The 20,227-nt window shown below is 57.5% G+C and overlaps 9 protein-coding genes across 9 annotated transcripts; 4 read left to right on the forward strand and 5 right to left on the reverse strand.

The window, feature by feature from the left end:
* Nucleotides 1–276: 276 nt before the first annotated feature.
* FA10DRAFT_231691 (MFS general substrate transporter) lies at nt 277–2,209 on the forward strand (the record flags this gene model as incomplete). The annotated part of the gene is made up of 7 exons (XM_025518866.1): nt 277–312; nt 383–476; nt 543–961; nt 1,019–1,278; nt 1,336–1,587; nt 1,648–1,882; nt 1,955–2,209. The coding sequence occupies 7 exons, from the start codon at nt 277–279 to the stop codon at nt 2,207–2,209; spliced, it is 1,551 nt and encodes a 516-aa protein (XP_025376261.1).
* Nucleotides 2,210–3,933: 1,724 nt separating this feature from the next.
* FA10DRAFT_267670 (hypothetical protein) lies at nt 3,934–5,069 on the forward strand. Its single transcript, XM_025522003.1, has 2 exons — nt 3,934–4,330; nt 4,397–5,069. The coding sequence occupies exons 1-2, from the start codon at nt 3,959–3,961 to the stop codon at nt 4,955–4,957; spliced, it is 933 nt and encodes a 310-aa protein (XP_025376262.1). The 5' UTR covers nt 3,934–3,958; the 3' UTR covers nt 4,958–5,069.
* On the reverse strand, nt 5,030–6,184 carry FA10DRAFT_267671 (UPF0014-domain-containing protein). The gene is made up of 3 exons (XM_025522004.1): nt 5,766–6,184; nt 5,449–5,686; nt 5,030–5,341 (listed from the first exon to the last, which is right to left on the reverse strand). The coding sequence occupies exons 1-3, from the start codon at nt 6,149–6,151 to the stop codon at nt 5,072–5,074; spliced, it is 894 nt and encodes a 297-aa protein (XP_025376263.1). The 5' UTR covers nt 6,152–6,184; the 3' UTR covers nt 5,030–5,071.
* A 279-nt stretch (nt 6,185–6,463) lies between these two features.
* On the reverse strand, nt 6,464–7,462 carry FA10DRAFT_253108 (DnaJ-domain-containing protein; the record flags this gene model as incomplete). Its single annotated transcript, XM_025519677.1, has 2 exons — nt 6,464–7,207; nt 7,279–7,462. 2 exons carry the CDS (start codon nt 7,460–7,462, stop codon nt 6,657–6,659), a joined length of 735 nt encoding a protein of 244 aa, XP_025376264.1. The 3' UTR covers nt 6,464–6,656.
* A 239-nt stretch (nt 7,463–7,701) lies between these two features.
* FA10DRAFT_302450 (hypothetical protein) lies at nt 7,702–10,406 on the reverse strand. The gene is made up of 2 exons (XM_025525119.1): nt 10,175–10,406; nt 7,702–10,033 (listed from the first exon to the last, which is right to left on the reverse strand). The coding sequence occupies exons 1-2, from the start codon at nt 10,286–10,288 to the stop codon at nt 7,889–7,891; spliced, it is 2,259 nt and encodes a 752-aa protein (XP_025376265.1). The 5' UTR covers nt 10,289–10,406; the 3' UTR covers nt 7,702–7,888.
* Nucleotides 10,407–10,874: 468 nt separating this feature from the next.
* On the reverse strand, nt 10,875–13,458 carry FA10DRAFT_267674 (RabGAP/TBC). The gene is made up of 3 exons (XM_025522005.1): nt 11,763–13,458; nt 11,527–11,685; nt 10,875–11,450 (listed from the first exon to the last, which is right to left on the reverse strand). Exons 1-3 carry the CDS (start codon nt 13,143–13,145, stop codon nt 10,959–10,961), a joined length of 2,034 nt encoding a protein of 677 aa, XP_025376266.1. The 5' UTR covers nt 13,146–13,458; the 3' UTR covers nt 10,875–10,958.
* A 94-nt stretch (nt 13,459–13,552) lies between these two features.
* Nucleotides 13,553–15,419, forward strand: FA10DRAFT_267675 (zf-DHHC-domain-containing protein). The gene is made up of 4 exons (XM_025522006.1): nt 13,553–13,781; nt 13,858–14,684; nt 14,747–15,038; nt 15,108–15,419. The coding sequence occupies exons 1-4, from the start codon at nt 13,646–13,648 to the stop codon at nt 15,377–15,379; spliced, it is 1,527 nt and encodes a 508-aa protein (XP_025376267.1). The 5' UTR covers nt 13,553–13,645; the 3' UTR covers nt 15,380–15,419.
* A 365-nt stretch (nt 15,420–15,784) lies between these two features.
* FA10DRAFT_267676 (hypothetical protein) lies at nt 15,785–17,975 on the forward strand. The gene is made up of 3 exons (XM_025522007.1): nt 15,785–16,335; nt 16,420–16,860; nt 16,928–17,975. Exons 1-3 carry the CDS (start codon nt 15,811–15,813, stop codon nt 17,825–17,827), a joined length of 1,866 nt encoding a protein of 621 aa, XP_025376268.1. The 5' UTR covers nt 15,785–15,810; the 3' UTR covers nt 17,828–17,975.
* Nucleotides 17,886–19,285, reverse strand: FA10DRAFT_267677 (Thioesterase/thiol ester dehydrase-isomerase). The gene has a single exon (XM_025522008.1). The coding sequence runs from the start codon at nt 19,108–19,110 to the stop codon at nt 18,100–18,102; it is 1,011 nt and encodes a 336-aa protein (XP_025376269.1). The 5' UTR covers nt 19,111–19,285; the 3' UTR covers nt 17,886–18,099.
* Nucleotides 19,286–20,227: the final 942 nt, after the last annotated feature.

Consider the following 20,227-nt stretch of genomic DNA (forward strand, 5'->3'; position numbering starts at 1 on the left):
GCTCTTCTCCCCATGCAAGTGACGTCTTCTCATCATCTGCCGTGCACAGCTGCTCTCAGCATTGGGTCTCGTAAATGGCTCACAACACAACTATATATAGCACCGCAGCCATTGTAGACGCAGTCCAGGATGTCAAAAGCGACGTCGCGAAACCCGTCGCCCGGCCGTTGGAGCACCGGTGAGACGACGATCATGGACGGCACAGACAACGTCGTGGACGAGGGAAATACACCAGCGTACCCAGACGGAGAACATGTGGCCAGACGGGAGAGCCGTATGAGGAAGAGGGACCCTTTCCTTGTCACATTCGACGTGAGTAGTCGCCACTCCAAGAGCGAAGAGCGAAGAGACTGACAGAAGACGACGACTCCTCTGTGAACAGCACAATGACACGGAAGACCCTAGAGAGTTTCCCGCTTGGAGAAAGTGGCAGATTATCATCATTGCCTTTACCTTGGAGGTGTGGGCAAACGTCAGTGAGTGCGGTGCTTCTTTGTGTCTGCCGAAGAGAGCTCAGCTTAGCGCATTCTTCCTCTCTCCAGTCTCTGCAGCAGTTGTCCCAGGTATCGAGGCGCTTGCGGCAGACTTGGACGTCTCTGTTCCAAAGGCAAGAGTCGTACAAGCCATCTTTCTCTATGGTTTTGCGATCGGCGCCGTCACTCTCACGCCCATTTCGGAGGATTATGGACGCTGGCCGACCCACGTCGTCTCTGTGTTCCTGGTCGGCATCTTCCAGATCCCTTGTGCACTGGCACCCAACTTCGCTACGGTGGTTGTCTTTCGATTCCTCGCTGGCTTCTTCGCCGCAACCACTTTCAACGCAGTTGGAATAGTCTCAGACATGTGGGATCCAGAAAGTCAGGGGATGGCCGTCAATTCCTTTGCCTTTGCAGCCGAGTTTGGCATCGTCATCGGTCCCATCATTGGCGGGTACACATACGTTTCGGTGGGCTACCGTTGGGTGGGTGTCTCTCTTGTCCACGTCACCTAGCCGCAAGCTGACGGCATGCCCTGACAGATCTTCGGCGTTCTGGGATTGGGCACCGCCTTCTTCCTCTTGCTTTGGATTTTGACATGCCCAGAGACTCGAGCGGGCATCATCCTCACACGCCGGGCTAAGAGAAAGAGAAAGGAGACGGGCGACTCACGATGGCACTCCCACCATGAGTTGGCCATGAGAGAGCGCAGCTTCCGTACTGTCGTTCAAGAAACTGTCTTCCGGCCAGTCTACATGCTTTTCCGCGAGCCCATCGTGCTCTGGTTCGCCCTCTTTGACGGGTGAGTCTCTGCAAAGCATCGACTGCGAAACTTTTCTCATTCTGACGTGAGCACCAGCTTCAACTACGCTATCATCTACCTCTTCCTGGAGGCCATTCCCCTCATCTACAAGCAGTACAACTGGAGCGAGGGGGCTCTGAACCTCCCCTTCCTGGCCCTCCTCGTTGGCGTGCTCATCGCCTACTTTTTGTACCCCGTTCAAATGGCCGCCGAGAGACGCGAAGCTCGAAAGAACAATGGAGAAATGCCACCAGAGGCAAGGCTCCTGTGGATGCTGCCAGGTGCAGTACTATTCCCTGCATCTCTCTTGTAAGTGTGCCCTCGCTTCGCGTCGCACTTCACGAGTCAAGCTGACATACTCTGCTCTAGCTGGTTCGCCTGGACCAGCCGACCTCCAATTCCGTGGATTGTCTCTTGCCTTGCAACGGCCATGTTTGGCATCTCATCGCACATCATCTTCATCAGTGTCTCAGACTACACCATCGCCAGCTACTCGATCTACTCTGCCTCTGCCGTGGGCGCCCAGAGCCTCTTGCGCGAGATTCTCTCGGGCAGCGTCACATTTGTCAGCGAACCCATGTACCACAATCTGGGCTATCAATGGGTGCGTTTGCTTCGTTTCTCTTACTCTTCTCTGCAACAGCTCCCTCATCATTTGCTGACATACGAATCGCAGGCCTCGTCGACGCTGGCATTTATTGCTCTTGTGCTCGCAATGCTGCCGCCACTCCTCTACTTCTTCGGCCCGCAGATTCGCGCGAAGTCGGCATTTGCTCTCGAGATCGCGCAGGCCGAGGCCAGGGCGAGAGTCGACAAGCAGGACGCTCGAGATGCTTACGAGGCCGAGCAAGAGTCCAAGCTCAATGAGGCTCGCCAGGGCCAGAGCCATGCCCCCGCTGAATTCCAAGACCAAGACACGCCTGCTAATTAACTACTAATCGCTTAATTCTTTTCACTAGACGATGCCGTTGCATAGTCTCTTTAATAAACATGCTGTACTCTCACTTGCCATGCCTTCGTCAGCATAATCATCATCATCATCACCTAGCCTCTCCTCACAGCAGTCGACATTTGTTACATAAACGTCAGGGCTGCAATTGCATTTAGCCGTCGTAAGTTACTCGTCCCTGTTCTAATTCACTTGGCCCACCGCCTTGTCAATAAAGGCAAGAGAGCATATGATAAGGGGCAAGTTATGGAGATCGCTTCAATGTTTAATGGACAAGACATCGAGCCTTGTTTTTGTTTCGTGTCTAGATCTCATCTCGTGTCCACCCCTCATCAATCTTGCTTCTCGCAGGAGGGTGGGCGGTGCCGCCGCTCAGGCCTCGCCCTTTGTTCGCCCGCGCGAGGGGATTTACGCCCCGCCTTCACCGCTAAGCCCTGCTTGACAACATGTCTTCTCCTGCAGTCAGCATGAGTGAGCGATCTTCTTTTACATCCTCCTCGTCGAGGCAGTGGAGCAACACACCTTCAACGACAGCGACAGGTGCGACCAGTGAAACCAAGGAAAAGCCCCTGTGCGTACCGCGCCTCGACGAACTCTACAAACATGTCCGTATCCCCGTTCTTTCCAGGTTCCTGCTTCCTTTTGTCTCAAGGGCGCTGACAACGGAATTAGGCTGTCAGGGTTCTCGACGACAACAAAGACTACAAGAGGGCCTTTGTCCTCCTCTCGACGTGGTCAGTCCTCTTGCCCTTTTTGTTCTCCAATTTCCTCTGCTCAAATCTAAGCTGCTTTGCCTGGTAATCAGCATTTACACCTATTCGGAAGAACCAGCGTATCGCTTGACCCGTGCTCGCTGCGCATTCTCGCTCCGGCTGTACTCAACGACGCTCAAGGACGCACGTCAGGCGCTTGACTCGCTCCGCGGTCGTCGACCGGCAATGGATGAGACACTGCATGCATTGTCGCCTCCCTTGAGGAGGAGTGTTGCGCAGCACAACGCTCAACAGTACCTTGAGGCCTTTCGGTGGCTCGTCAAGAGCCTCATTGCGAAGGGTAACTTCTCGGAAGAAACATTCAAGGGTAGGTACGAGCTGTTCTATAAAAGCATAGAGGACAAGACAACCGACAGACAACTCATATGTATGCGCCAGCACTCGAGGAGGCGAAAGAGTTTGCCAAGGTCTCGCAGACCAAGGTTGAAGAATTGGAGACCACCGATGGAGAAAAGAAGGACAAAGTCCGCGCCGAGAAGGAGGGACCGTTTGCAGACTACCACTGCGAAATTGTGGCTAATCTCAAATTCTGCCTCGAAGCGCGGCGCTGGGGAGCTGGTCGCACGAGGGCGCATGTCGTCGACCAGAACGAGCGCAAACTGTTCCGCTCCGAAGACGGCGTCGGCGAAGGGCTCTTCAACAGGGAGAAGTTCTGCCAGGATCGTTGGGAAGTCGCCCGTTGGTGGAAGGAAAAGATGGAAAGCTTGTACGGGTGTGAAGAGGAGCAGCCTTAGTTTGATGGCAGTCTACATGGCAAAGGGTTGAATGACGACGTCGTACCGCAGATGAATCACTGAGAACCTGAAATGTAAACATTCTGTAACATGTGACACCGTATGAGGATGTTGCAGGCAGCGAGCTTACTTAGCCTAGGGAAGCATTAGACTGCTAAGGCTGCGTGGGTGGCTCGCGTTTTTCAATTTCTTCTCCACACACGACATCATCGACGACCAGAGACATGGACGCCTCGAGACCTCTTTCGGCGCTTACGACGCTGTATCGCCGAGCGCCCGCGACATGCGCGACGCTCTTTTCGCTCGCCGTGAGCTACCTCATGACCGTGGCACGGCAAGACTATCTGCTCTGGCGCTCCCTGGGTCCTGGTGGCTTTCTGCCAAGCTCCTTCATGGGCTGGCTTGCCCATACGCTCATGCGGCCCCTCGCCATGCCGACGGCCTCGGCATCTGATCCAGACTACCTCCCTCCGGACGACACTGCGTTCAAAGGACCACTGGCGGATCTGCCGAAGCGCAAAGGGAAGAGGCCATCGACCTTCGGTCTCGTGCCCCACCGCCAGATCGAGGGCGAGCAGAACGAAGCTTTGACAGCGGTGCGTGAACGATGGGCGGTCATCTTGTTGCGATGCATTTGCTGACTACCGACACAATTGCAACAGGACATTGTCAAGCATCTCGAGTCGCTGAGTCACCGGCAGAATTTCACGCTGGCCCTCTCCTCGCTCGAGGCTTCCTCCTCTCCAGCCCTCTTTGTCACTGAGGACGGCACAGCGGCGGCGAAGGCTTCGCTCAGCCGACTCTACCTCTCTGGCCTGCCGGGACCTCGCCGGACGATTGATGGGAGGCCGATTGTCGAGGGTTCTGCGGACAAGCACGAGTTCTGCCACGTTCACCACCACGATGGCTCGCTGCACATTGTCCTCTCGCCGCAAGATGCCCGCGTCGCCGTCAAACAAGGCTGGGCAGAGCTTCACCGATTGGCTGGCCTGCTGTATAGGGGTCACTGGTTCCCACCCCAATTCTTGCCAAAGATGCTTCTGGCGCCCTTTGGCGGACCTAGTGCCGCTCGGTGGTCCTACCTCGCTGCGGCAAACGGGGAGCAGAAACAGAAGATGCTGCCGCCCACCTACCTCATAGTGTATGCGCCCAGAGACAAGGACGAGACGGAGCAAGTCAAGCGCATCATCGATGCCAGCGTTGCCTGGGCCACTGGACGGTAGGCCTTCTGGCTCTCCTCACTCTCTATTGTCCCCTCATGATACCCCCTCTGGCATGCCGGAAGACAAGCGTGTGCTGGTAATGATAAATTGCATTCATAGTCCCCCAGCTCTCTTTCAAGCCTCGAGATGAATTGGCCCTCTTTGTCTTGTTCTCTTCCTCTCTGCCCAGCATGACTTGAAGCTCTGCACGACGTTCCAGCTCCCCTTACTTGCCGGCTGCTGAGGCATGAGCCGGCCGTGGGCATCGAACAGCGAGGCATAGGTGAGAGAGATGGCGACGAGTGAGCAGAGGCCCGAGGCGCCGCTGATGATGAAGAGAATGACCGTCTGGAGCAGCGCAGCCTGGTCGACGGACTCGCCGCCGAGAATGGCGCCCGTCATCATCTGTTATATCCCGCCTCCATTCCGGTCAGCATTCGCTTGCTTGCTTGCTTGCTCCCTCATTAAGGGGCCAACGTATAAGGCGGCAAAAGTGCGCAGGTGAGACTCACACCGGGGATCGAGATGAGGCCGACGATGCTCATCTGGTTGATCGTCGGAAGCATGGCCAGTCGGAGCGACTCGGAGAAAAAGGTCCGGCAGGCCTCAGTGGGCGTGGCGCCGTGGGCGAGGAGGACCTCGATCTTGTCGCGCGACGACGACGTCGAGGCCAGGTCGATTGCGTGCGAGGTGCCGATGGAGAGGGCCGAGATGGAGTTGCCGAGGATCATGCCCAGCATCGGGATGTAGCTGTCGTCGCCTTTGCACATTAGACTTGACAAGAGGAAAGAGAATGGTAGCAAGAGGGCATGAAGACTGAAACACCCACCGATCAGGCTTCCACCAGACCTCCTCGCCCATGGCGAACCGACTGGCGACGATGGAAATGGGCACGACGGTGATGAGCATCGCGACAAAGATCCTGCCATACGTGCCCTTGTGCGCCGACCGTCGGTTCGAGACCTCCCACGCGCTGAGAAGGAGCTGCACCGTCGTGGCGAGGAGCACCAGGCCCGGCTGGTCGTCTTGCTCAAAGACGGGCCCCAGGACGAGGCGGAGGAGCTGGAGCTGGACGAGGCATCGCACAGACGACACGATCAGCGGCACCCCGAGCGAGAGGCTGAGCAGCCACGAGATGAGGACGGCCAGCCCGATGAAGAGACCCGCAAAGCCCACGTTGTAAAAGTCCAGGTCATTGCGGCCGCTTGCCATCATTGCTTCTTCTCTTCGGACGTCGCGCGTTGAGGATCATAAAGGAGGTCAGTGCGCCTCGGAGAAAACAGAAAAAAAAAAAAAAAAGGCAGACCGGAACAAGGTGCAGAGTTTTGCCGTGGGTGAAAAGACAGCCATCATCGCAAGACATCGATGTATGTGCATCAGCTTCAGCCACCGTAGGATGGCAGATGCAGGCATTCATAACAACTCTAGAAGTGTTGAAACCAGGGAAGATAATGTAAGCAAGATACTGATGCACCCTCGCTTCACAGCCCTGCGCAGAAAGTCGCGCCGCAACGTTTAGTCACCTTTGTAGGACAAGACCGCATCAAATCATTGTATTGCGTGAGGGTCACATGAAGCGGTACAGGAAGGCAATTGGACGAGAGACAATATGCCTACCGCCTTTGACATTGTAAGGAAGCATCACTGAGCCTGGTATCTTTCTAAAGCGTGGTGGGACACGTCAAGCGCGTCCATTGTTTTTTGGGGATGGGATGAACAACTACCCGAGACTGCCGAGCACCTTGGACGCAAGCGCCTTGAGCACCTCTGCCTTTTGGTCGGAGCCCAGGTTGATAAAGACCTCGCCGACGCTCTTGCCCTTTGCGTCTCGGATCGCGCCCAGCCGATTGCCCAGCACGGCCCCGCCAATGGCGCCAGGAATGTTGGCGAGGATGAAGCCGAGGCCTGCTCCGCTCGCACTGCCGACCCACTTCCACACGGGTGCGACACGGTGCACCTCGGGCCGGAGGAGCTCCTCGAAGACATCGGAAAAGACGTAGTTGGCCTGCGGCTGCGCACCAGCCCCCTGCTCACCGCTGGTGCCGCTGCTGCTGCTGCTACTGCCGGCGCCGGCTGCGGCGCCAAAGGGCGTGCCTCCGTGCTGAGCATTGCTGAAGAAGGAACGGAAGAAATGGAAGCTGTCCTGTTGCTCCTTTTCGGGATCCGTGTCGAAGCCGCCGGGGGGAACAGACGACGACGAGTTGGAGAAGCCCGAGGCTCGTCGGAAGGCGTCGTATTCGCTCCGTCGCGTCGTGTCGGACAGCACATAGTCTGCGCGGTTGCAACGAGGCGAGGTTAGTCGCTGCTGCAAGCACAGGAACAAAGAGACGAAGTCTACTCACAGGCATCGGCAAGGCTCTGGAAGCGTGCCGTATGGCGCTGGCGCTCCTCGGCCGTCGAATTGGGAAAGCGGTCGGGGTGGCTGCGCAGCGACTCGCGCTTGTACGCCTGGCGAATCTCCTCGGCAGAGGCAGACGAAGAGACGCCGAGCGTGTGATAGTAGTCAGGTGTGCTGCCTCCGTCCATGGTGTGAAGAAGAACGGAGTGGTAGGTGTGGTGCGAAAGAAAGCTAAGCTCCACGTAGAGAGGGGTGATACGCCACTTATAATTTTTCACAAGTCGCGCGCGCACGGCTGTGCAATGTGGAGCTGAGGACAAAATCTTGACAGGCGCGCAGCGACCAAAGTTGTCACCGGTGACAGAACAGATGTCGAAAGAGTGTCCGAAGGGAAAACAACACAAAATCGACTTCATAGCAGCGTTGTCACGGCACAAAAAGCACTTGTGGAATTCCGAGCAGATCCAGATACAGTTGAGGCAAGGAGAGCAGCTAGCACGGAAAGAAGCATCCAAGAGACAGATACAAAGAAGAAAAGTAGACAACAACAACAAGGAGCAGGGGGCCGGATCCATATCATACAGGAAGGAGGAACAAACTGTGGGCAGGCAATCCTAAATCATAGACGAAGAAACCTGACGAGATCGTTTGACACCTGTGTGCAACGACGGGCTTCCGCTGCGCTTCTTGGCCGCGAGGACGAAGAGGTCATCGCCAGCTTCGTCATCTTCGTCGTGGCTACTATGACCAAAGTCGAGAAATTTGGCGACGGCCTTGGAGCCTCTCGTTGGCGTGTCTTGCACACCAGCCAGGCCGAGCTGCCTCGCCGATGCGCCTCCCATGGCAGACGATGTCCTCGACCTCGGCTGCGGGCTGGGCGAGACATGGAGAAAGTCACCGTAGCGGAAGTTGGACCCGGGCGCTTTGGGCGTGGAGGGTGTCGACGACGGCGTCTGTTTCGGTGGCGTGGTGGGACGCTCATCGGCTGCTGTGGAGAGGTGTTGATCTCGCGATTGCATGCGAGTGCGGGGAAAAGCTGGCTCCGGGAGCTCGTCGACGAGGACAAGATTCCTTGCTCGCTTCGACGACGACGGCGTCGATGGAGCGAGAAGGGGAGACGCATCCGTCACCACCCTTTGCTTGCTCTCGGTCCTAGGCGGCGTCATGGGAGGTGATTTGAGGAGGAGAGGCGTGCGCACTCCTTCATCATCCTGTTCTTCGCGCTTGATGTCGTAGGACCGATAATCTGAAGTCAGCGCCGGTGCCGGTTGCAGAGCGCTGAGCGCGCTGACCTCGGAGGCATCTGAGGAGACGGAAGACTGCGAATTTGGCAGGCTGTTTTCTGCGCCATAGTGGTCGCCAGTCTCGGTGTCCATGCTCGCGTCGCCAACTTTGTCATCGATATCGTCGAAAAGCTTGTACTGGACCGTTGCCCTGCTCGGCTTCTTGGCAAAGCCCTGCAGACTGGGCGTGTGGCCAGCGAACCTGGCGCAGCTGGCAGGACCACTGGGCGAGGGCGAGGGCGATGCGGCCAGGTCCAAGAGCGAATGCGCTGCCGCCTCGCTGCTGCTGTTCTCGAAGCGAAAGTGGCTATCATTGTTGCGCCGCGTCGACCTCCAAGAAGGGGTCAATGGCCTTGTGGCACCGGAAGAGGGCGTCGTTGGGCGAGAGAGTTCCTCGGCAGGACGAGCAATGCCGAGGTCCTGGGCCAACGACGAGGCCGGATGACCGTTGGGGAGCAGCGAGCCACCGGCGCTCCTCTGCCTGCTGCGGGCTGGGCTGGATGGCCAGAAGCCCGTGCCACTGCTACCTCGGACGTGCGTCGACTCCTGCATCTTTTTCCGCGAGGGCGAGCCAATGGGCGCGGCGAAGGAGACGGAGTGGTGCTCCCACGCCCGCTGTTGATGACTGGGCACAGGATCATTGTGCGGGTCCCTAGAGTCCTTGCCCGACCGACCCGGAGAGCCAAGCTGAGGCATCGAGGCCATAGCGTGCAGCCGAGCGGAGCTTCCAGTGTGGACATGAGGCGAGCGTGGCTTGCTGTTGCCTCTCGTTGGCGTGCTCGGCATGTGGTTCGTCGTCGATGCTGTCGACGTCGAGGCAGTGGCTCGCGAGGCATTTGACGCTGCCTTGCGCGCTTGAGCCAGATCGAGTCCACTGCCGGGACCAAAGATGCTGTCGTACAGATTGGGCTCTTTCGTCTTTGAGGACATTGCAGCTGGACCCTGCGCGCTGACCGATGACGGCACTGTTGCTCTTGGCGATGGTTGGGGTCGAGGTGGCGGTGGGGGAGACATGGCGATTTGCTGCTCCAAAGAGGGTGTCTTCGGGGCACACCTGCCGGCGACAGCCGTGTTAGTTCGATTCGACAAGGCCTCAGCGAGCGCAGGTCTTGGCGACGACGAGACGATGGTGGCGTCGGCGACATTGCCACTGGTCATGAGCGCATCAACGCCAAGTCCAAGGCCAAAGATGGCGACGGGTGCAGGCGTGTTAGACGATGGTGTCCGGCCCTCTAGACTTGTGGCGCCCATGGATGGTGGCGTCGCTGAGGAAGATGACGAAGACGAGGACGCAGTCGATGACGACGACAATGTCGATGACATTGACATGGACGACATCACTGATGATGACGACGACGATGACGATGAGGACAATGATGATGATGATGATGACGATGAGGCATCCGCCCGCCCCTCCTGTTTCCTCGCATTGATGCTTGCGGCCATGAGAAGGCGAGCTCGAAGTGCGTGTGCAGCCTGCAATTAAAGGTTTGACCATGGTGATTAGGGTGTGATCTCATCGTCAGTACATAAGCATATGGTGCATGCATGGCCGCGGCGCGACAGGCGTGACGTGCATATGTCAAGCACCCCCGGCCCGGCTGTAGCTCTACTCACCTTCTCGATCTCGAACTTGCGAAGGGGTACGCCGGCCTTACTGTCGCTGAGCTTCCTTGGGGAGGAGGAGGGAGATGCAGAAGCAATCATCTCGTTCTCCTGTGACGAAGCCATGTTTGCGCTGCACGCACGGAGCTAGGGCTGAGGCGGGGAATGAAAATCCAAAGTGCTGGACCGTGGAAGCACGCTCGGGTTGACGAGCACCTTGGTCGGGCTTGATCCAAATCAAAACACGATCCCAGCTGGCAAGCACGGAGAGTGAAAGGAAAAGAACCGAAGAGGAATAGAGTGGCGAGAGGGGTTTCTTTGGTTGATGAGGGGTGGATCGCCAATCGAGAGAGGGCGAGAGACCGATACACGTCCGGGTATCTTTTTTATCTTCTTGTTTTTGGACGTTCCGCCTGCCGATTCCCTTTGTTGCGACGCTGGCCCCGCTTCTTGCAGTAGAGTCTAGCTTTCGCCAGCAAACACACGGTCGCCAACCTTATCAGACCGTGGAACTTGGCCAACAATGGACGGAGATGCTGTGGTGTGACAAAGGGAGGGAAATTCGTGGCGTCTCTCGTCGCGTCGCGTCGTCGCGTAAATTAATTACCGCGTCCAGAGGGGCACTTCAGCCAAGGCCCTTTGGGTGCAGCGATCGATCGCCCCAATGAGGAAAAAAAAGTTTCGAACAAACAATGAAACGCAGAGAAAGGCATGCGAGAGTTCGGGAGCGTAAAGCCCGACTGCATATCATGGACAGCGTAAAAGTACAAGCAACACAGAGCGGAATAGGGGCAATTCAAAGACCGACGAGAAGCCTCAGGCGATCGTCTACTTCGGGCAGCGCCACGTCGGCGGGCACGTCTTCGTCGGCCTCGCTCCTCTTTGCCGCTGCATCTTTTTGCACAATGATGGCCTTGAGCGACTGGGCGAGGACGTCGGCGCGGGCAAGAGTAGCCTCGACGTCTATCTCATGCGAGAGGCCATTCATGTAGTGCAGCAGCTCGTCGAAGTTGACGAGGTACTTGAGTGTCACGTCGCGGTGCTGCTCGAGAATGGCCAATGCGACAAAGAGATGAAAGTGCGGCGAGAGGCCAAACGGTGGTGGTGGGAGAGGCCGCGAATGCCTCTTTTTGACGTCTACAACAGAGGCATCTTCTCTTAGCGTGATGCCGCTCGAGCCCTCCTCGCCCTCGACAAGCTCTTCGTCGCCACCAGCGAAGTGACCAGGCATGTCAGCGGCCCAGATAGCCTCCCAAAGCTTGAGTATGTCCGGGTAGCCGAACTCGCGCTATGATTACAGATAGCATGAGAGACGGTGACATTAAGCGGCGGACACGGATGCAGGGAAAAGCGTTCAGACTCACCTTGAAGCAGACGAGAAGCCACCGAAAGCAAAAGAAGAGATTGAGCGAGTCGGTGCGTTCGAAGTGCGCATACAAGGCCGGATCCATGACGGCAATGAGTCTTTGCATGAGGAGAAGCTGCATCTTCATGCCGCTCTGATCAGAATAAAAGTTGGTGCGCTGTCGTTGTCGTTGTCATGGCCGTGACCAATCAGTCAGTTGCTGCAGCGTGAGAACGGGAAATGAAATGGACTCACCATCCTCTCCATGAGACCAACAAAAAGCCAAAAAGTCTTTACCTCGTCTCCACTCGCCACGGAATACAGCGGTGCAGCGAGATCGCTCATCCCTTGGACGTAGCCACCAAGCTGATTGTGGCCTTCGTCGACCTCGTGGCCACTCGTTTTTGCTCTGGAGGCCGCCTGTTGCTCCCGTGATCGATCCCAGAAGACGTAGCTCATCAGCACCTCTTGGAGTCGTTGGATGTGAACGTTGGTGGCTGGCTCATCTTCGTCTGAGCTCGCTCGCTCACGGAAGAGCGGCAGTTTCCGATCGACGCGGAGGCAGTCGACATGTATGCGATGCGTCTGATCCTTGAGGAATGATGGCTCAAGTAGCGTATCTGTTTTCCCTTCTCGCTCTGCACCTGGTCGTCCCTCTTGCGGAGCATCTCCCGAGGCACTCGCAGTCCAGAGCTGTTTCAAAGACCAGTATTCTTCCACCTTGCTCTCCCACTCCTTCCTTCTCTCTTCTCGTCCGACCTTTGTATCCCACCGCTGGACACCGAGCAGGAAGCTCCATGCTTCTGTTCGAGGCCCCTGATCGGACCAGCTGGAGCCACGGACGTCCTTTCCCTCTCTCTGTCCAAAGCCCCACTGGTAGATCATGCGCCGAACCTCGTCGAAGCCGACCAGAGGCTCGCCCTTTGGATCGAAAAGGCCCTTCCAGCTCTTTTCGTCGATCGGTCGGTCTCCCTGCCTTAATGGATCGGGCCGCTCGATGCATGGGTGTTGATCGAGAATCTCGAATGAGCCCAGCGGCGTGGCCTCCTCGTCTTCGGCACGTCCATTGGCAGCTGCCTCTTCGTTAGCCTTTGCCGCAGCAGCAGCCTGCTGCTGCTCTTGTTGCTCCTTGACACGGTTAGCTTCGCCTTCCCTAGCCACCAGGTTGGCCCACTTGGCCAGGTAGACGCGCGCGCTGTCGTACTCGCCCGTCCCACTTCGCTTCGCTAAGTCTGAATGCTTCCAGTCTGGATCTGAGGGTCCCAATGGACCCACGGGGCCGTGCTGAAGAAGTGACATGGCCAGTGATGCGGCCGAGGACGAGGAGGTAGCGCCGGGCTGGTGAGGAGCAGCACCACCACCACCTCCTCCTCCACCACCTCCTCCAGTGACTTGGTTGATCAGCGGGCTCGTAAGGAGCGTATGAGCGCCGCTTCTCGCCGCCGAGGTGACGTGAGAAAAGTGGCTCAGCACATTGAAGCGCGTCGTCTTGGCCCACGTTGCCAGCGATTCATTGCTCGCGGACGGATGTACGCCTCCCTGCCCCTGGGGCCCATTCGCGAGACCGTTTGGTCGATGCAGGTAGGGCGACGAAGATGACGAAGGCTTCGAGAACGGATCATCGGGAAAGTCGTCCATGGCTGGCAACTAGGAAAAGAGGAAAGAGGAAGCGCAAGTCGCAGCTTTCCTCAAGGCGTCATTTGTGTGGATGAGATGGGATGGGTGTAACGCGGTGCGCGCGGCAATAAGCCTTCACGCCCTCAGCCCTCTTGGGGCTGGTGACGGCTTGCTCGTAAAGGCGCCCGTACAAGTGCGCCGTGATGCGCTCAGCGTGTGTTGCGTGGAGCTTCAGCGTCGCTGTTGATCGCTGCTGGCCGATCGACACATGGGTGGTAAGGCTAATGTCGACGGCGAATTGAGTGCCCTGTGCATCCTTCTGTGAATATCGGGCTCGACGACGAGAAATTGAGACGCGTGGGCGGGCCCGGCTCCAACTTTGTTTTGGCCCGCACTACTGCGCCCGCATTTAGACCCTCGAGATTTCAACCAACCAACAAGCACAGTCTAATCCCCGTGTCGGACGAGAGCAGCCATCCCCCCTTTCTCCGTCGCCGTGTCGCTGTGAGAGGAGCGGGAAAATGAGGTCGCTGGCGCTCGTCGTTCATCGCTCCTTTCGTAAATTCGAGGCATGCGCCGATTGGCTGACCGGGGCTGCGGGGCCCGTCTTTGTGCTCCTGTGTCTCTTCCTCGTTGGCGTAGGCGTCTGGACCTTTTGTGAGTATCCCTACCGGTGCTGCTCGTGCTGCTGCTAGACCAGCAAAGTATCAGTGCAGCTGACGCTGCAGCACAGTCTCGACGATGTTCCCGTACCTAGCGCCCTTTCCACCGACGCTGGCCAAGCTCGTCAAGACCCGGTCGCCAATCCACATTATCCTCGGTCTCCTCCCTGCCCTGGCCCAACACCCCTGGCTGGCCCTTCGATGGGTTCTGGCGCTTTCTGGATGCGCATTCATCGTCTACAGCATCGGCTACCACTACATGATGGCCGTGCGAGAGCCGCCAGGGTCGGTGCTGGACGGCCTGTCAGACGAGCTGGGCGAGAGGAGGCTGGGGCCGGGCAGCGAGCACTGGTGGCAGCGGCACCGGCGACGAGCGGCACGGGAGAGCGTCGTTGCGCTCCGGAGAAGGCAGCATAAGAGTCTCCAAAATGAGCCACCGCTTCCATTGGCCCCGCCAAGGGCAACGCCGGCCGCGACGACGATCGCAGCGAGGGTCGTTTCCACGGTGGTCGACGACGATGAGGCAGACGAGGCGGCCGAGAGTGACGATCTCTTCACGATTGCAAAAATGTGCCACAAGTGCCCCAGGGTGGCGCTATGGCGAGCCCTTGCATCGCTGCCGCCAGAACTACGAGAAGTAGAGCGGCGGTTGCGGTCAGTCAAGAAGGTCGAGCAGCAGCAGTCGCATCAGCACCAACGCAAGAGTGCCAATGGGAACGGCCACCACTCGCCGGTGGATGGCTGGGGACAGGACCAGGACACGGTGCAGTCTGCCAGAGGCGAGACAGAGGACGACATCCGGGCATGGCTGGGAGACGAGGCCGATAACCTTGTCCCGCCGCCAAAGCCCGAGCGAACGCACCACTGCAGCGTCTGCGAGACGTGCGTTCTCAAGTTCGTGAGTTCAGTCCCGTACTTATCTCGATGACTAAACCTACTCATCTAATGCAATCTTTCCAGGACCATCACTGCCCCTGGCTTAATCAATGCGTGGGTTTGGGCAATGAGCGTTACTTCCTCCTCTTCATGGCCTGGCTCTCGCTCGGCTGCTTTGTCGTCGTCTGCTCTGGATTCCCAGTTGTTCGGCAGTCGATCTCGTTTGGCCGCTGGGAGTATCGCTATACACCCCGCGTCTTTGTCCTCCTCACCTACGCCCTGTGCGCTATTATGGGCTTCGCTTTGGCCGTCATGTCTACCTGGCAGGCACTAATCATTGCCTGGGGAGAGACGAGTGTAGAGAACAGCGATAATAGTGAGTGTATTCCAGCCTTTTTTTTTCTTTTGGCAAGCAAGCAAGCGGCTGACTCAGTCCTCTTTCCAGCCCACTACAGAGAAGTCTGCAGACGAAAGAACGTCGCCTTTACAAACGTCTACGACGTCGGCTTCCTTCACAACCTCGAGCTCTACTTCAACGTTGGTGCGCAATCACGACATGGCTATCTTTCCATCCTCGCGCCCTGGCGCATCGAGCCCTACTCCGACGGCTGGCATTGGGCAAAGACGATGGGCATGGGCCTCGCCGGCAGGCACGAGGGCATCAGTCCCGACGATGAGCTGACCGACGACGAGGAACAGGCGCAGGAGGACAGATAAATTTAATTTTCATCATTTAATACATGGACTTTAACTGGAGAGAAGCGAGAAGGAAAACAGGTGTTGGACGGAGAAGGTCACCACCCTCGGGGCGTCGAGGCTGTCCCGGTTTGATGAATGTCGCATGCTGCCCATGTACACTCTTTTGGCTTCGTGTGAAGAGGCCTTCTCAAAACAGCAGACTACGAGTTCTTATCACTCATCTCGACGGCGTACTTCGTCATCTCTTTGGCGCACAGAACGGCTCATTGCGTCCGTCCATCTCGGTGCGAAACGCGTTAATCGGCACCGATTCCCAACACGTGTATTTTGAGCCAAGCCAAGCCGCGCAAGTGTCGTTTCGGAGCACCGCCCAAGCCTCATCAACCTGCCCTTCCACGCACTGCCAGCTAGCGACCAGCTCCTCGCTCGTCGCTTGTTGTCACAGACCCATGGACGCCAGGGATGAGCAGAGGTCGACCGATGATAGAGAGCCTGTAGGGGCTCAGTTTACGTCGATGCCGTCCTCGGTGGCGACAGATAACGCGGTAGGCAACAGCGCTGCTGCTGCTGCTGCTGCTCCACCTGCTTGTGCCGTCGAGGGGGAGACGTCGAGGCGATCCGAAGTTGATCAGGCTAGTCACCCTCTGGCTGTTCCTGAAGCACCTCGACCTACCTCGGGGCCTCTCGACGACAATGAAGGTCCTTCGTCGGAGCCCCTCCGTTCGATTCGTCTCGCGGACTTAACGAGCAGACACGACGCCGATGACCAGGACGCCATCGCCCGGGCGGCGGTCGCAGCCAACAGCGCCCCAGCAGGGGCTGCTGGCGTACAGCAACCCGTCCAAGGGGCGAGCCGCAACGAAGCTATCGCAGTCAGGCGACACTTGATTCGAGATGCATGGAAAGGCTTCAGCAGTCTGACGAGGGGCAGGAAGTGGATCTTTATCTTCAAGCTGCTCATCAGTCTTGCTCAGGTGAGGCACCCACTCTCTTTCCTTTCTTGGAACTCCCCTTTTTCCTGATCCCAATCGGCGACTCACACCCCTCGAACTCTCCAGGTTGTCGCTGGCATTGTTGTCCTCGCCCTGCCCTCTTCCCTGGGCGACTCGTACTCTGTCCCAGAGACGTGTGATCCCGAGGGCATGTTTGTCTTTCTCACCCTGCACATCGTCCGCGTCGCCCTCTGCCTCCCCATCGACTTCTACCTTGGCCTGTCGCCCCACCATACTCCACGAGCGCGCCGTGCCGGTGCTGAGGGCCAGCTGCGACGCGAGCAGAATCGCGCCCTTGGCTCGCTCGCCCTCGACCGCAAGCTGAGCCGGCTGGGCGACCTCCTTGGCTTTTGCCACGTCGTCCTTTTCATTGTGGGAAACTATGTCACCTGGACCAGCATCGAATGTGCACACAGGCCGGCCGACAGCCGTCCCCTCTGGTTCACCTGCATCAGCATGCTGAGCATCAGCTACGCCATCATCGTTGAGGTTCTTCTCCTTGTCTTTGTGAGTTTTCTCACGAGCAGACAACCCACTTGTTTTCCTTGACTGACGAAATACACACACCCTGCAGCTGGTCATCTTCTTCCTGCCGACTTTTGTCGCCATCATGCGAGCACTTGGCCTTGGTCACCGGATTCCTCAGAGGCGCATACATCCCGAGACGGGCAAGGTCACGCAGAAGCTCGTCGACGAAAAGAGCAAGCTTGTCTACTTTACTCCTGCAGAGAAAGCTAGTGGCAGCGACGACGGTGGGCTGCACCTCAGCAACGCAAACGACAGCCGAGTGGAGCTCGAGAGGAAGGTGGATGTGCAAAGTCCAACGGAGACCGTTCCCGTCGAAGCGTTGCAGACGAAGTTGCCCTCCTCAAGAAGGACCTCGGTTGACTTTCAGTCCTCGAGTGCCGCATCACGATCAGACTCGTCTTCGAGGATAAAAGATGACGATAGCATCATTGGGAAAGCTGCGGGCAGAAAGCGTCTCGGTCTTCTCCTTGGATGGACGAGAGAGGCGCGCGGAAGGGGAACGAGAAAGCCTAATGACGACAAGTCAGCCAACAGTCTGGCCGAAGCGTCGACATCTACACCCAAGCTCAAGTATCCCTTGTATCCGCTGCCTGCACATCGAGCGACCTGTCCGATCTGCCTCTGCGACTTTGAGGAGGTCGACCCGTCCAACGAACTGGCCCACGAGCAACCGCAAAGGAAGAAACTATCGTCTCCGCGTGCTGCCAAGACTGAAGCCGATGCGCAGGAGGAGGCTGCTCAGGAGGAGCAGGAACCGGAGCCTTTGCGGCTCATGGCGTGTGGCCACGTCATGCATCGGAGCTGCGTCGATCAGTGGCTGACGACCATCAGTGGTCGATGCCCCGTCTGTCAGCGACCAGTCGATGACGAGGACGAGCAACGACGGCAGCAAGAGCAACAGCAGCTGCAGCAGCAGCAACCGGGGGGAACCCATGCCGAGCTCTGAATAGGTACTTTGCTTTCTTCCAACAGCACTTCTCACTTTTCTCTCTCATATACGATCTCTCGTCACCTTATCATGTATTGTATTCCAGAGAAGTCGACATCCCTCTCAGCTTTCAGACTATCAACTGTAGACCTTTTGCACTGTTCGCGGCTCTAGGTGTGAACATTCCATGAGAGCGGGCAGAGCACAGGAGGATCCTGACCCATACTCTAAGTGAGCAGCCTTGTAAGTAAGGGCGAAAGCGGAGCTGAGAGAGGGTTGTACCAGAACTGTCATAGTCTAGCTGGCTGCTTTGCTCGGAGGATCGTCGCTTCAGTGAGCGTCGCAGCGAGCCGGCCTGTGTCTTCCTCCCACAGCCTTGCCTCAATGTAGGTCCTCTCGCACGCGCCCACCTGGACGGCGATCTCCTTGGCGTACCACTTGCCCGGCTCTATAGGTGCACCGTGGATCCGGTAGGCAAAGTCGAGGCTCGATGCCGCCGAGATGGTGTCTAGCCTCACGCGCGAGTGCACGGGCGCGACGAAGCTCGAGGCGCCGTCCAGAACGAAGCAGTAGAGCATCGCCGTCGCTGTCGACATTGTCGGTGCGTACAGGACCTCGCCGTGGGCGCCCAAGGAGAGGTTAGAGGGCGTGCGCTGCCACCAGTAGGACCGGCGGTCCACGAGCTTCAAGTCGTCCTGCGTCGTCTTTACGTCGGTGATATAGCCGGACAAGGTCTGCGCCAAAACACTCTCGGGCACCGTGCGGGTGTCGGGAGCGACGCCGTCCATCGGTGCGAATGTCTTGAAGTGGACCTTGTCGAAGCCCTTTGGAAGACGACCTTGCTGAATCAAGCCCGAGATCCTTTCGCGCTCAGGCTGCGTCTTGGAATAGTGGGTTAGCTGGGGCGCCTCGAGGGAGAAGTCTGGCAGCAGTGCCGTGGCCGAAGGCGAAGGTGCTTGGATAAAGTCGACGGTGACCGAGAGGCAGGACCGCCCTTGCTGGCTGGCCACGACGAACCTCGTCGAAAATGTCCGTGTCTCCCGCACCTCTTGGACGTGTAGCTCGATTGGCATGTCTGTCCTTGTGGGGCCGAGAAAGGTGCCCAAGACGCTGTAGATGTGCTTGTCCTGGCCGGCGGACACTGTCTGAGCGGCGGCATTGATCGAAAGAACCATTGCGCAGCCTCCGTACGCCATTTTGCTAGATGAGTTTGCCATCCAAAAGGGCAGATTGATCGACTGGAAGCGATTGTCGCCTAAGCGCCTCAGGGCACTGATGCTGTCGAGGCTGTACTGCGTCATGGTGAAGTGGAGTCAAACAAGATATCGGCGATGGCGTTCCTGTGGTTGTCCCGCACAACTATTCATCAGCAAGAAGCCGCTCAGGCCTTCGGGAGGTCGGCCCTGCCTTGCATGAATCTTCTCCTGTTGCCAGCCGGCGACGTGGGGAAGCCAAATTAAGCTAGGTAGTTTCTGGGACGACGCGGATTAGCGGTCGGTATTCCGAAGCATAAAACCAGAGCATAGCGCCAAACGTGACCGTCGATTGCCGTCTACTCGGTAATGATCGCCTGCCTCAGTTGGGAGAGTAGGAAGACGAGAATCGGCCAGTCCCAACAGAATCTGTCGTGGGATGATGCCAAAGACCAAATTTACCTCCTTTGATCCTTGATGACCTGGTCTAAGCAGAGGCAGGTGCTAATTTCGCCCTCCTTGACGGTAGAGTCGGACAAACGCGAACGAGACAGGCCGCGATTTCGAGAGTGTGCTTCTTCCTTGCCAAGGTCGGTCTAGACGTACAGTACAGTACAGTGCAACTACTAAATCTCTCCCGCGCCTTGTGCGCTCTTTCCTATGAGGTAGGGCACTGTGGTCATGCGAATTTCTCACGCCAGGCGACGGACTCATTGAAGAAGCTGCAGTCACTCTGCCCGGGACATTTGCTTGACTTCCTCACAGAAAGACTCACAACCATTTTCACGTACGGGTTAACTTGGTCATCGTCACCTGTAGGTCTCACCTGAGATTTTCAGGACTCAGCGCACTTCTCCGATGTTCGGATGCGCAATCTCAAAAGTGTGTAAAGCCAGCTTACAGGCTCACGTCCGGAGAGTCTCACCGCCAGGAACGCAAACAAATATAGAAGCAGATAAAGGGCTGTCGTCGACCTCTTTTCCCTGTTGAGAATTGCTCTCGGTGCAACTTGTTCTGTCTCCGCCAGACTTGCACCGTGGTTGCCAAGTGCGGCCTCAGTTTTAATACGGTGTCATAAACAAGGTCAGCCGAGCAAGAGCGCGAAGGGGCCCGAGCGTGCGAAGTTTATGGGCGGCATTTCGTCAACGTCGACAAAAATTGGAAGGCGGGCCACGGGTGCGGTCTTGACAAGCATTCTTGCAACGACGTCTGGGGACCATCTGCA

The sequence above is a fragment of the Acaromyces ingoldii genome (assembly GCF_003144295.1).
Source record: "Acaromyces ingoldii strain MCA 4198 unplaced genomic scaffold FA10scaffold_4, whole genome shotgun sequence".
NCBI classification, from domain to species: domain Eukaryota; kingdom Fungi; phylum Basidiomycota; class Exobasidiomycetes; order Exobasidiales; family Cryptobasidiaceae; genus Acaromyces; species Acaromyces ingoldii.